This window comes from Trachurus trachurus (assembly GCF_905171665.1).
Source record: "Trachurus trachurus genome assembly, chromosome: 5".
In the NCBI taxonomy this organism is placed as follows: domain Eukaryota; kingdom Metazoa; phylum Chordata; class Actinopteri; order Carangiformes; family Carangidae; genus Trachurus; species Trachurus trachurus.
The window spans coordinates 28,219,125-28,233,810 of record NC_139896.1 but is presented as its reverse complement, the minus strand read 5'-3'; the positions used below and the strand labels follow the sequence as shown (position 1 = coordinate 28,233,810).

The 14,686-nt window shown below is 37.0% G+C and overlaps 1 protein-coding gene across 1 annotated transcript; it reads left to right on the top strand.

Moving 5' to 3' along the window:
- Window positions 1–6,483: 6,483 nt before the first annotated feature.
- LOC310986180 (green-sensitive opsin-like) lies at window positions 6,484–7,921 on the top strand (the record flags this gene model as incomplete). Its single annotated transcript, XM_083971994.1, has 5 exons — window positions 6,484–6,868; window positions 6,955–7,123; window positions 7,212–7,377; window positions 7,484–7,723; window positions 7,823–7,921. The coding sequence occupies 5 exons, from the start codon at window positions 6,484–6,486 to the stop codon at window positions 7,919–7,921; spliced, it is 1,059 nt and encodes a 352-aa protein (XP_083828120.1).
- Between the last annotated feature and the right edge of the window lie 6,765 nt (window positions 7,922–14,686).

Below are 14,686 nucleotides of genomic sequence, written 5' to 3'. Positions count from 1 at the left end.
ACTACTTTATCACTTCCTTTCTTTCATTGATTGTGTCAACACATGGTGTAGACTGTTTTAGAGTACGCTAGACCAGACCCACAGGCAAGTATTTTATCTGCCTCCATACTAGTGAACTGTAGGTGGCGTTATCCTGATTGGATTAACCTCAGCGCTTCACCCGCAGTGCCCTGGCTGTGATGTAGCAAAAGCTTACTCTAACAGGATGGACAGACTAATATGATAAAGACTTTGCTAATTTGTTTAAGAAATTAAAGGAGGTCAAAGGACAGGTTGAAGACTGATAATGAGTGAGCCAACTGTCAGATAGAGCAGGATTAATGATAGTGTACTACCGATACAGTGGCATTTACTTCATTCATACTACATTCACTTTTAACTTTTAGCTTAAAAGCTGCTGTGGTGCACGGTTTACAGCCACTTCAGTGTAGGTTTGTTCAATAATGTTTTTCTTTTTCTTTTTAGTTTAATGTAAGTTTTTGTTCATTAAATGCAGAGGTTTTTGTGTCTGTCTGTTTAATGTGATGTTTTGCATTAGGCTATTTTTATTATTGTTGGAAATGCATGCACTCTTTTACTTTACTCAGTATTTACAGTTTACATTGGTGACATTTTTAAGTATGTTAAGGGTTGTACAGTTTTAATGTGCAAATTGCATGCTTTGTGGCAATTTACAAATTAGTATGTATGTATTCTTATTAATAATAGTTTTTGTTTGTATCTCTATCTTGGATTTTGAATGATGCATGCCTGTTCAAAATGAGCTGAATTAAAATTAAAATGTAACATGTTCAATATGTAAACCAATGACTTGTTATCTGACCTCAACATAACCTAAAAAATAAAACTGCAGGTGAACCTTGGCTGTATCTCGGGTGGCATCATTGGCATCATTATCTGCATTAACCACCTAACAAATTAGGTGAGGAGGGTGTGGAACCCATGATAGTAATGGACCCCCTTTGGTTTGCGCAATAGCAACATATGTATGTTAGTAGGCCAATTTAAGATTATACAATAGAGGTCAAAATGTGTGTAAAGATATATAAAGTAATGTATATACAATAGAAGTGAACTGAGTTATGAAAATATGTGATGACTATTGTATTTTGAAAGTTTAATTAAAGAGCAGGAGGAAACCTGTAGCCTGCCTAAATATGAGTTGTGTGAATGTGCAGGATGTTAGTCTGAGGGTATTTTGTATTTTTCATGGTGTGAGGAATAATGTGTATGTTTTACATGAGTGACATGCAAACGTGAATGTTAGGGATACAGGGATATAACATGCAGCAGACCCAGACAACCTATCAGCGCAGACAGGTTACGCTGAGGTGCTTGTCTTTCTGTATTCCTGTAACTGTGGTAAAGGAATTACTTGTGCCTCCAAGACAATAAAGTCTAATTACCTAACTCTACCTTAACAAGTGCACAACAAATTAGCGCACCATCCGGGTTAAGATCATTAACAGATTATTTCTACTTACCTCACCGGACCCCGAAATCTAATTTTGTTAATTTGAGGCTGTCACCATTTATAAAACAGTTTAACTTACAGTAATTATTCAAGGAATCTGTATATCCGCAAATTAGTTAATTGTTCATCCACTTACCGAATCTGTTGCCAGCATCAAGGAGCTCATTATCGTTACCAACGAGCCAGTGTTTGTGGAGACTTTTGAATACTCACTGTTATTTTATAGACCTGGGGAGATCTTCATCTTGATCAGACCTGGAACCCTGACCGGACCCTGGTTCTTGGCCAATTCCAGGATTCCATTGGATTGATGAAGAGACCACCATCATCCACCACCACCACCACCTATTTACCTGTCAGTGTTATCAAGGGATTCACGGTCATGTTTGGAGGTAACGTGCAAGTGAAGATTTCAAAATCCAATCTATATAGTTAACATGTGTATGCTGTGAAATTTTCTCATTGCTTCGAAATAATGTGTTTCTCCCCAATGGTCCTTGATTCATAATACATGTGAATATACATATACACAGATATTCATGAGAGATATTCCTCTTATCATGACATTACTCTCCAGGACAGTCTGTGTTCCTGTAATTGTTGTGCACATGCTAAACAGATGCCCAAATGTCAGAACTTTAAATTATGGACAAATAGATATATTTAAAACAGGATGGATTTATCATGTAAGTCACATCAAGCTGGTATTCAACTATTTTGAAAAAAAGATTTTGCTAGTTTTTGCTATTATAAATGAATTAATTAATTAATTTGAAGTATTAGATAGTATAGCACTTTTCTGAATCTTCTGTATTACAGTATATGGATGTGGTTTGATTTACAAAGAAAATGCAGCAACTAATACTACTGTCAGTAGTAATGATACTTTGCTTTATTTATACATGGTTACTACTAGCCAAAGTGTTTTAAAAAACACTTGATCCAAATGAAATGATATACCCATGTCATAAAAGTGAACCAACAACATAGATACCTACAGTAGCAGGTGTGGAAACACGGAAAACACCTGGAGATGTTGGGGAAATATCTGACCTCTATAGCCTACAGTATGTTTTAAAATCTCTTTTGCCCTCTATTCAAGATGAAGACTTGCCATTGTTATCTGCAAATCATAACAAGCCCAAGGTTCACAGCAGGTAGGTGCAAGAACTGACACTGTCCTCCTCTGCCTCATAACTTGTTTTTATAATATTGAACATATTATTCATTTTAAATTCATTTAAAGAGTTATTTGTTTATGCGCCCATATGTGGAGAGCCTATCCAAGAAGAGCTGGACTTCATACTTGAATAAGTTTTATCTATCATCCAAGAGGCTTCCTCAGTTCTGTGATGACTGGGGTAAAAAGCTCTGAAGTACCAACAACCAAGTCCATCTACTGTATGTAAAAATTCAAGATTCAAAGTGTTTATTATGTACAGTAGGAAACGTGTTTCCCTATACAATGAAATTCTTACTTCTGTCCACAAAGAATGCCAGCATGTCAAATCTAAGTATAATCCAGCAATGATATGTGCCATTATGCATGTGCAAACAGAAAGGGATGTTCAGTAATCAATCTTGGACTATACTGTATAATGTAAGATGTGACAAATGGTTGCTTTTTGACACATTTGTCAATGTAGGGCCTTTAAAGAACATTGTTGGCCATGAAATGCTAACTGTTATACATCAGCTGGATGAAGTCAGTAAATCTTGCCTCTGGCTGCAACCTTCTCATTGTGTGGGCAGAGAGAGAGGGATTACCTACACTATTTTCTTCAGTTATGAGGACGTTCTGGCTATCAACTATAAAGACAACACTTGACAGTTAATTAAACATCTTCTTCTATGTGTGAACCTCTTATCAATGGCTGCAAGGGACCTCTAACAGTTAGATCCTTAACTGTCTCAACAACAGAAACTCTTGCTCTCTGAGTGTAGCCCAGTATAATCCTATTATCTATGTGCTGATGAACAGACCTCAGTTCTCAAGGAAATTGTGTGCTAGACCCAGAATTAGCACCAATCAACAGCTATCTACTGGCTGTTTATATTTAATGATGCTGCCAAAGTTTTAATAAGATATATTTGATGTTTATGACCATTAGGAGTAAAATAACCAGTAACTGTTTTTCTCATTTTAAAATGATACTTCTTTAAGCATTCCTCTCTCTCTGCCTTTGTCACCCCTGTGTTTATCACAGTGATATTTCTGAAAAAGTGTAAGTACTGCATTAAGAGCTGTCAACTATTTACATACAATAAAGGCCTTCACTCAGCTCTGTGCATTCTTCTTTCTCATCTCATTCATGTGTTATTGAGTGTACGGGCTGATTTTACTTGTTTGACATGTGACTGTCTTTTCAGGGATTGTCAGACCCAAGCCATCGTCTTAACCCTTTCCCATAAGGACAGGGGATTAACCAGGCACTTGTGACCCACTGGTGTCCGTGGAGGGATTTCATCCAGGATAGCACGTTCTGTTCTGCAATACTTTAAATCCGATATAATAGCATGATTATCTGCACTTTTCCACTTGAGCCTTGAAAACATTTCTCTGACAGTGTTTGCAGCTGAGACATTGTCATGCAAAGACATTAAAAAAAAAAAATCATCAAACTATTTTAAAGTGAGAATTATTTTTACACAGTAGTGAAAGGCAAGTAGGCTAAGTGAGGTTAATCCAGTAGTTAAGTACCTGTCCTCTACTTGAGTATTTCATTCTTTAACTAATTAATACTTTTGACTCCACTATATCAATCTTAACATCTTTAGTTACTGTGCAGATGAATTTAATACAGGTCTAAAATATGCTCATTATTATGCACCAGAAATGCAGTAATACTGCAGTTAACAACTGGTGACAAGGCACTTTGGTCTGAAAGATCTGAAATATGCCTTAAATATTTTTCATGATTGGCCTTGTTTTTTTTTTCTATGATTGACACGGACCTGCCAATGGGACTGGAGATGGAAATGAACTATAATCTCAAACATATTCACATAAGAATGTTTATTAATACAGAATGTATGTCCCATTTAAAATACATAAATACATCTCAAACCAAAAGTATCAATACCACAACAGTACTCTGTTATTTTGCTGGTTTAAAGTACTAGCTTTTGATACAAGTGCCATAAAAGTAAGTACTACTCACTGTGACACTTTACTGAATAATTTATATTGCAGTATAATTATTGATGCATTAATGCAGATTAAACTAATGTGACTGTTTTACAGCTTGTGAATTTAGTGGGGCTCAATGAAGTTATATCTTATTGTAGCCCATCATATCAAATCACAATTTATATGGTGGTCATATTTTGCATGTCTATTTGAGTGTGTCGATGGATCTTGGAACACCTCACCTGAGTTCTGCAGAATAGTCCATGTCCATTCTGTGCAGTGCAGCATTGACAGGGGAGACTGTCGAGGAACACAAGGCGAGCACGTAGAGACAGTAGGCTGTAAGCTCTAAGCACTTACAGTAAGTACAGCTTTCGAGGTTTAACCATAACCTGGATGACCCACCCGCCAATCTGCAGAATAAAGGTTTTATGAAATAAGGCTGATTACTGTTTTCACACATCACAACTCCCAACATCCTTTATTAAAGGATATGGAGTCACCTGAGCTGCTGCCTGGGACTACAGTATCACTCACTGATGTGCACATCATCATAGCAATTTCTTCTTCCTTTGAACAAACTGCAAATGCTTTTGGACATGTATCAGTTGTTTTCATACAACTATCTGCTGTTTTATAACATTATCATTTGCTTATGTCATGTCAGTCAAAATGAACTATGAATGCTGAATAGTCGTTCACTATAAAACTAATAGTCCTCATTTCATTGTCTTGAGCATTTTCAGGTAGTGTCACCAAGATCTGACTTTTTTGCATTGGAAAACACTTACAGAGTAAACTGTAATGTAAACATGACAAAGCCATTTGACTATCTTGTTCATAAACAATGGTGTCAGGACTTATTTTGATTACACTGACAGCTTGATTGAATAGTACTTGCTTTTGGGGAATTAACTATCCATTTTGAGCAATAAGTGACAGCTTTTGCAGGCTATCCACTCGGTGTGTGCTAAATGTTTTCAGAAATGCACTGCAAACGTTAATTGGATTGTGAGAAAAGCTCTCTTCTCTGGCTCGTCTGCGGTCTTTGCGCCAACTACAGTGCCGTGCATATAGTAAGTGAGACTCCCGGAAAACAATCACAGGTGAGTTAACCCAGCTATTTCCCTCGTTCAGGACTTACCCAATTCCCAAGCGTCTGTCACGGTTTCCCAGATAATTGTCCGTGCGCGCATTTTGGCTGAGAAAAAATAAAAGTTTGATTTCTGCAGAAGACGAGAAGCACAACACTGTGGTCAGCGCTGGGTGGCACTGCATGCGAAGGTGTGACAGTCAGCCAACCAAAGTCTGCTGCCCACCGTGGGCATAGATCCAAAGATCCATACACCCTTTGACACGTATTAGTCACTATGACCTATGTCAACCACTATTCAGTCAAATACGGTAAATAATTATTTCTAAAAAAAAAAAAAAAAAGAAGAAAAAAGAAAAAATCATAATAAAAAAAAACAATTAGTACCCTATATTGAATGAAAGCAGGAATAAGTCTGTTAATGTTAATTTGCTAGACAACAAATAGACAGCAAGTAAGCCCTTCTTACATTAGAACAAGCAGAATTCTGCGCAGTATTTCCTGCCAACTGATCTGTTATTACTACTCCAAATTTAGATAATAAATGAGGCTAGATTTGAAACATGTGACCTTTAAGTCACAGTCCCTCATTGCTTAAGTCAATTATCAATCAGTCTTGAGCTGTTCACTTCCTCACAATCCCCCCTCCAGGGAGGTATAAAACAAGACCCAGGGATGCATGCTGCCTGTGTGGGGTGGGCTTACACCACGGGTGACTACTTAGTGACCTCGAGCACACTTTGGGAACTCTCCATCAACTGAAGCTCCAGCAACAGCTACTGAAAAATGGCTTGGGAAGGAGGATTCGAGCCTAATGGCACAGAGGGAAAGAACTTCTACATCCCCATGTCCAACAGGTCTGGGGTTGTTAGAAGTCCTTTCGAATACCAGCAGTATTATTTGGCGGATCCCATCATGTTCAAGCTTCTAGCTCTCTACATGTTCTTCCTGATCTGCACCGGAACTCCTATCAACGGTCTGACGCTGCTGGTAACGTTTCAGAACAAGAAACTCAGGCAACCTCTCAACTACATCCTGGTCAACCTGGCTGTGGCTGGTCTCATCATGTGCGCCTTCGGATTCACCATCACCATCACCTCTGCTGTTAATGGCTACTTCATTCTTGGAGCCACTGCCTGCGCTGTTGAGGGATTCATGGCCACGTTAGGAGGTGAGAAAGAAGAAACACAAGACCTTTCAGGAATTCTAGAAATTCTATATTATATTTGATCACCAAATGTCCTTTCCTTCCTACAGGTGAAGTTGCTCTGTGGTCTCTGGTTGTCCTGGCTATTGAGAGATACATCGTCGTCTGCAAACCCATGGGAAGCTTCAAGTTCTCTGGAACTCATGCAGGAACTGGTGTCCTTTTCACCTGGATCATGGCTTTCGCATGTGCCGCTCCTCCACTCTTCGGCTGGTCCAGGTGATGCTCGCAATTCCATTTCCAAGTTGTAGATGTAGAGAGCAAAATACCCTTGTCATTGATCTTCCTTTTCTTCGATCTCACACAGGTACCTCCCTGAAGGCATGCAGTGCTCCTGTGGACCTGACTACTACACTCTGGCCCCAGGCTTCAACAACGAATCATATGTCATGTACATGTTCATTGTCCACTTCTTCGTTCCTGTCTTCATCATCTTCTTCACTTATGGAAGCCTTGTGATGACAGTCAAAGCTGTGAGTTTTTAGAACATTATCTCATAACCTTTTCTCAGCCTTGTGTGTATTTGTAGTAGAATCTATTCAATGACCGAATTGTATTTTATTTGACCAAACTCTTCAGGCTGCAGCCCAGCAGCAGGAGTCAGAGTCCACCCAGAAGGCTGAGAGGGAAGTGACACGCATGTGCATCTTGATGGTCTTCGGCTTCCTGGTAGCTTGGGTGCCATATGCCACTTTCGCTGGTTGGATTTTCCTGAACAAGGGAGCTGCCTTCACTGCCCTGACTGCAGCCATCCCTGCCTTCTTTGCTAAGAGCTCAGCCTTGTATAACCCTGTCATCTATGTGCTGTTGAACAAACAGGTTGGTTAAGTATTTTGTATAGTTCACTGGTATTTACACTTCTTCGTCATTCAATCCTTGCTTAGTTTCTGAATTTGCTATCTCTGCTCTACTTTTCAGTTCCGTAACTGCATGCTCAGCACTATTGGAATGGGCGGCTTGGTGGAGGATGAGACCTCAGTTTCTACCAGCAAGACAGAAGTGTCCTCTGTCTCTTAATCATCATGACATCCTCAAATCTGTGGACATTTTCCTTGCTGATTACATGAAGATTTTAAAAGAAAAAGAAAATCTTGGAACTTTAGCCAAATGGATTCATGGATACGATGAACAGTCTGGACCACACACACCAAGGAGTTCCATCTCATCTGTTAATATGTACAAAGGAGGAGTGTATAAAACACATCTGCTGTGGAGGTTATCTAACCTGGTGAAATGTGACAACACTATCTGCCATAATGAATGTGTAATTACAAATTGCATATTTCTATGTAATTATTTTGGGGGGGTGGGGTTTCTTTCACTGGTCTGCCAGTGGCATTGTTTTTATGTATTTTATGAAACTGTAGAGTTATAGATAATAAAGGCATGCACGAAAAGAAAAATTCTGTTTATGTGTCTATTTATGTATGAAGTTTACATGTTTGCTGTCATTCTACATTTATTGATTTCAAGCACTTGATTGACAGTGCAGTTTTCCCTGTAGATTCTGAGCTCATGGATTACTCCATGGACGAGTGCTTAATTAAGAGACATATAGGGGTCAGCAGAATATTCTCATTAAGTTTTTTCTCAAACATCAAACAAACTTTGTGCAAATATTCAAATTTGCATGCGTGTCTGTCAACGAGCCACCGAGCAGACGGTACGTGGATGTGTCATAACATTATAATCCCTCATTGTAATCCTCTAAAACCGCAGTGGGAGCACATGGTCATCCTACCAATTGGCTTACAGCACTTGTTTCACAGATGCTAATTTGTGTTATTTCGTATGACACCAAAATCTAATTCCTGAGAAATGGGAGAGAGATTGATTTTATTACAGCTTGTATTGCAACACTGATAGATGCAGATTTAATTGTCTGCATTTCTTTTTGAGACAACAGAATTAAAAAAAAAAAAAAAAAAAAGTCACATTCTTGTAGATAGATGCATGTTCAAAGTCAATATGATGCAGCAGTGATTTTAGTTACATTTACCAGTAGGTTACATGAGTAAGAGTATTTTCCTCGACCTGCAAATGCAAAACAGCATCTCCCCAGCAACTATGATAAATTTATTCACTATTTATCTTCATTGAATCACAAATTTTCTGTTCTTGCTTTATCAGAAACATGGCTCACTGAGATTACCAGAGAGATCTTTAAGGTGCCTAAATACAACGCAGTTCATTATGTAAGAGGGAGTAGACCTGGAGGGGGTGTATCACTTTTTATCCATGACGACTATGAATTCAAACTAAGACATGATCTTACTGTTAAATCTACTGTCGGGGTGGAATCTGTTTTTGTGGAACTCATTGGGGTCTTGGGCCACAAGAAGATTATTGTTGGGGTTATATATCGCCCTCCTGACTCCCCTTTAAGAGATTTTATTGAAAACCTCGCTATTTGTCTGGAGTGTATCAACAAGGAAAATAAGTTGTGTTTTATTTTAGGAGATTTTAATGTAAACCTCTTCAAATGTGATTCGAATGATGTCATGGGTGATTTTTTAAATACATTTTACTCTAGTTATTTTTTCCCCCTCATCCACAGGCCTACGAGAGTTGGAGATCATTCAATATCTTTACTTGACAATATTTTCACAAATTCCCTAGGGAAAGGAATGAATTCTGGGATTCTGTTATCAGATTTATCTGACCATTTTCCTATTTTTCAGTGTTCCTTAATTCAGGCTGATGGGATTAATTACACTAAGAAACCACAACCAAAGTACAAAAGGATCATGAGTAAGTCAAACATCTCTAAATTTGAATCTATGCTTGTCAACATGTCCTGGGATGATATTCTTGTGACAAATAACGCTGATTCAGCATACAAGAAGTTCATGAATATAGTTAACACTAGTTTTAATCACTGTTTCCGGTAACACTTTACACTAAGGTACACAAAATTAGAGTAGTTAATGAGTAACTAATGAAGAACTAATGAGGAACTAATGAGTAGTTAGTGAGGAACTAAGCTACACAAAATTACAGTAGTTACTGAGGAACTACTGATTAATTAACTATTAGTTAATGGTCAGTTCTTCAGGAACCCCTGATCAAATTTCAGAGGAGTAGTTACTGAGGAACTAATGAGTAGTTAGTTAGGGAACTGAGATACACAAAATTACAGTAGTTACTGAGGAACTAATGATTAACTAACTATTAGTTAATGGTCAGTTCTTCAGGAACCCCTGATCAAATTTCCGAGGAGTAGTTAATGAGGAACTAATGAGGAACTATTAATGATCAGTTCTTCATTAACTCATGATATAATTTCATAGAAAGTTAATCACAACTTGATGATTAGCGAACTAGTTACTTCATCAGTACAGAATCATTACTCAATAAAATGTCCAGTAGTTAACCTTTATGACCTAAAGTGACACATAATGAGTGGTTTTTCATTTCTTCATCTTCATCTTTACATTAGTAGTTCCTTAAAAAAATCACAGACAGCAGGATTCTTTAGAAGATTTTATTCATTAATTTCAGACCACATACACATCAATATGACCATCCATTTTGCCTTTGAAATAAATATGATAGTTTGTCACATGTTTGGTAGGCTAAATGAATGTATCATGGGGCTGTGTAGTACTGTATACTGATCACACCGTGGTTCACAGTAAAGTTGTTTGAGGTGCACAAAATTTAGAGTAGTTATTTACTATGAAACAAATTTGGAATGAATGAGGAACTCACTATTAGTTAATGGTGAGTTATTCAGTAACTCCTAATCAAATTACTGAGGAACTAACTATTACTTAATCATTAGTTACCCTTTTTGTGTACCTTAAGGTAAAGTGAGACATCAAAATGAGTAGGTAATGAGTACTGAATCATTACTTAGTCATTAGTTACCCTTTTGTACCTTATAGTAAAGTGAGAAATCAAATTGAGTAGGTAATGAGTACTGAATCATTAGTTACCCTTTTTGTGTACCTTATAGTAAAGTGAGACATCAAAATGACTAGGTAATGAGTACTGAATCATTACTGAATCATTAGTTACTCTTTTTGTGTACCTTATAGTAAAGTGAGACATCAAAATGAGTAGGTAATAAGTACTGAATCATTACTGAATCATTAGTTACTATTTTTGTGTAAGGTACACAAACATTACAGTAGTTACTGATGAACTAATGAGGAACCAAAATAATCATTTGCCTCCATGTGCACCAAAATGACATAGAATGTAAAACAACAACAAAAACCTTTGTAACTTACTTGCTTAAAAAAAGTCATGTCTTTTATTTTGGAAACAAGATCTTCAATTCCGGTGGCTCACCTGTGCAGCTTTACTGTGAGGAGCAGTGAATTCATTTGACGACGATGAGAGAAGTAATGGACAGAGCAAGGAAGAGCAGAAGCTCCCATCTCAACTATATCAGAGACGTTCTATATCTCGAGGATGAGGATGTGACTGTACAGTATAAGTACATTTTAATGGTATCTCTCTCTTTTTTTTATATATATATATACAAATTCGGTAAGATTGCTCCTCAAATTTACTGTAAGATAACTTTGTCCAAAGTGAATTTAGCCCTCTAAAACCGACCGTAGTTTGGTTAACCGAACGTTACATTGATGCTACGCTTGCACATGTTTTACAAAACATTAAATAACTTATGAACCGTTTATGATAGAGACGAGCTGTGAACAGCATCTGAATCGGGGGGGTTATCCGCTTTCCGAGGGTCCTTGAATGGTGCCTCTACGACAACACGTGACACTGGAAGAGAAGCTAAACCGAGCATAGCATTGATGCTGAGGTTGCACATTTTTGTCAATATTTAATAACTTATGAACCGTATATGATAGAGACGAGTTGTGAACAGCATCTGAATCACTGGATTTTTTGAATGGTGCACCTATGACAACAAGGGACGATATGCGTCATGTAACCACATGGTAAGGGAACAGAGCTAAACTGAGCTAGCATCAATGCAACACTTGAGCATACTTTCATAGAGGCACCATTGAAGGACCCTCGGAAAGCAAAGAATCCCGCGATTCAGATGCAGTTAACAGGTTATTTAATGTTTTGTACAACGTGTGCAAGTGTAGCATCAATGCTACATTCTGTTAACCGACCATAGCATCGATGCTATGCTAGGTCACTTTGGAGAAAGTTAGCATAGTAAAATTTGAGGAGTCATCTTACACATCTTCCAAAAAAAAAAAAAAAAGACAGATACCATTAAAATATCACTGTACGGTCACACCCTCATCCTCGAGATATCGTCGAAATGGGATTTTCCTTCTTTTGCTTTTCCCTGCATGGTCCATTGCTTCTCTTGTGGCATGGTCAATTGCTTCTCTTGTGCCAAGTGAATTCACTGCTCCTCACAGTAAAGATGCACAGGAAATGATGATCTCGTTTCCAAAATAAAAGACAAATGACACTTTGTAAATGACCTTTATGATAAGAACATTACTTCATTTGTTGTGTTTATGTTTATTTATTTAGTTTCTGAACATTAGTCAAGGTCAGGGCTTTATTTCTTATATATTAAGCCGACGTTATATTCAGTGCTTTTATTTTGAAAGCGTCTCGCCGAGACCTCATAAACTTCCGGTGCTACGGATTTTACCGGCAGTGTGTCTGGTCTGCACTCTGCAAGGCCAGAGTGTCTTCAATGCTAAAAGTGTGCCTAACTATGAAACGCCCTAGCACCTGGCTAATAAGGGGCACAAGGTTTGTTTTTGTTACCTTTTCATGTTATATTTATGTCCGGCTCGAGTTTGGTCGCCGTTGATAGTCTCATGTATGTATGGAACATGTTGTGGTTAGCGGTAGCTATTAGCATTGGCCAGCTCGGCTTAGTTAGCTTAGCTTAGCTCCATCTCACTTCAATACATTGAAGTGAGATAAAGCTAAGCTAACTCGTTGATTGTTTTATTAATGCAACAGGACTGTTTTGTCTGTTTGATGTGAGGTCTGGTAAGGTTAAAAACAGTTTATTGGATTAAAAACAAACGGTTAAAAATATTTATTTCATGGTAATACAGCACTCCATTTGGATATTGTCTTTTGATTAAATAGATAAAAAGGGAGTCAACTTACATTGAGCATGTTTTTATTTCCTTTACCCTGTTTTTAACATTTTTAACTCTTCCTTCTACCCTGTTTTTAACTCTACTTTCCCTACCTTGTTTTAACAATTGTAGCACTTTGAGATCGTGCCGATGAAAAGTGCATTACAAATTAAATTTATTATTATTATTATTATTATTATGATTGTTTATGTGATAAAAGCAGTTAAAAATAATTTCATTTATGTAAAAGGAAAGGTAACTGTATTTTATTTTCTTCTCATAGCTCTTACGGTGTGTCTGCAACTGAATACGGTCCATGGAATGAAGGAATGTGAACCATCAGTTTCATCATTTGTGACCATCATTTAGCTGGGGACGCTACACACTTGTTATTTTTTATTAGGCTATTATTAAAACAAGAAAGCTACAAAGGTTTTTCTTTTCTTTCTCTTTTTATTATTATTTTTTTTTACATTCTATCATATTTTCTTGTGTGTGGACATAAAAAAAATGTTATTTTGGTGTACCTGTGCAGGTAAAATCTTATTTTGGTGCCCGTGAAGACAAAAGTTATTTTGGTGCACATAGAGGCAAATGATTATTTTGGTTCTTCATTAGTTCATCAGTAACTACTGTAATGTTTGTGTACCTTACACAAAAATAGTAACTAATGACTAGGTAATGATTCAGTACTTATTACCTACTCATATTGATGTCTCACTTTACTATAAGGTGCACAAAAAGAGTAACTAATGATTCAGTACTCATCACCTAGTCATTTTGATGTCTCACTTTACTATAAGGTACACAAAAAGGGTAACTAATGATTCAGTACTCATTACCTAGTCATTTTGATGTCTCACTTTACTATAAGGTACACAAAATAGGTAACTAATGATTCAGTACTCATTACCTAGTCCTTTTGATGTCTCACTTTACTATAAGGTACACAAAAAGGGTAACTAATGATTCAGTACTCATTACCTACTCAATTTGATTTCTCACTTTACTATAAGGTACACAAAAAGGGTAACTAATGACTAAGTAATGATTCAGTACTCATTACCTACTCATTTTGATGTCTCACTTTACCTTAAGGTACACAAAAAGGGTAACTAATGATTAAGTAATAGTTAGTTCCTCAGTAATTTGATTAGGAGTTACTGAATAACTCACCATTAACTAATACTGAGTTCCTCATTCATTCCAAATTTGTTTCATAGTAAATAACTACTCTAAATTTTGTGCACCTCAAACAACTTTACTGTGAACCACGGTGTGATCAGTATACAGTACTACACAGCCCCATGATACATTCATTTAGCCTACCAAACATGTGACAAACTATCATATTTATTTCAAAGGCAAAATGGATGGTCATATTGATGTGTATGTGGTCTGAAATTAATGAATAAAATCTTCTAAAGAATCCTGCTGTCTGTGATTTTTTAAGGAACTACTAATGTAAAGATGAAGATGAAGAAATGAAAAACCACTCATTATGTGTCACTTTAGGTCATAAGGGTTAACTACTGGACATTTTATTGAGTAATGATTCTGTACTGATGAAGTAACTAGTTCGCTAATCATCAAGTTGTGATTAACTTTCTATGAAATTTGATCATGAGTTAATGAAGAACTGATCATTAATAGTTCCTCATTAGTTCCTCATTAACTACTCCTCTGAAATTTGATCAGGGGTTCCTGAAGAACTGACCATTAACTAATAGTTAGT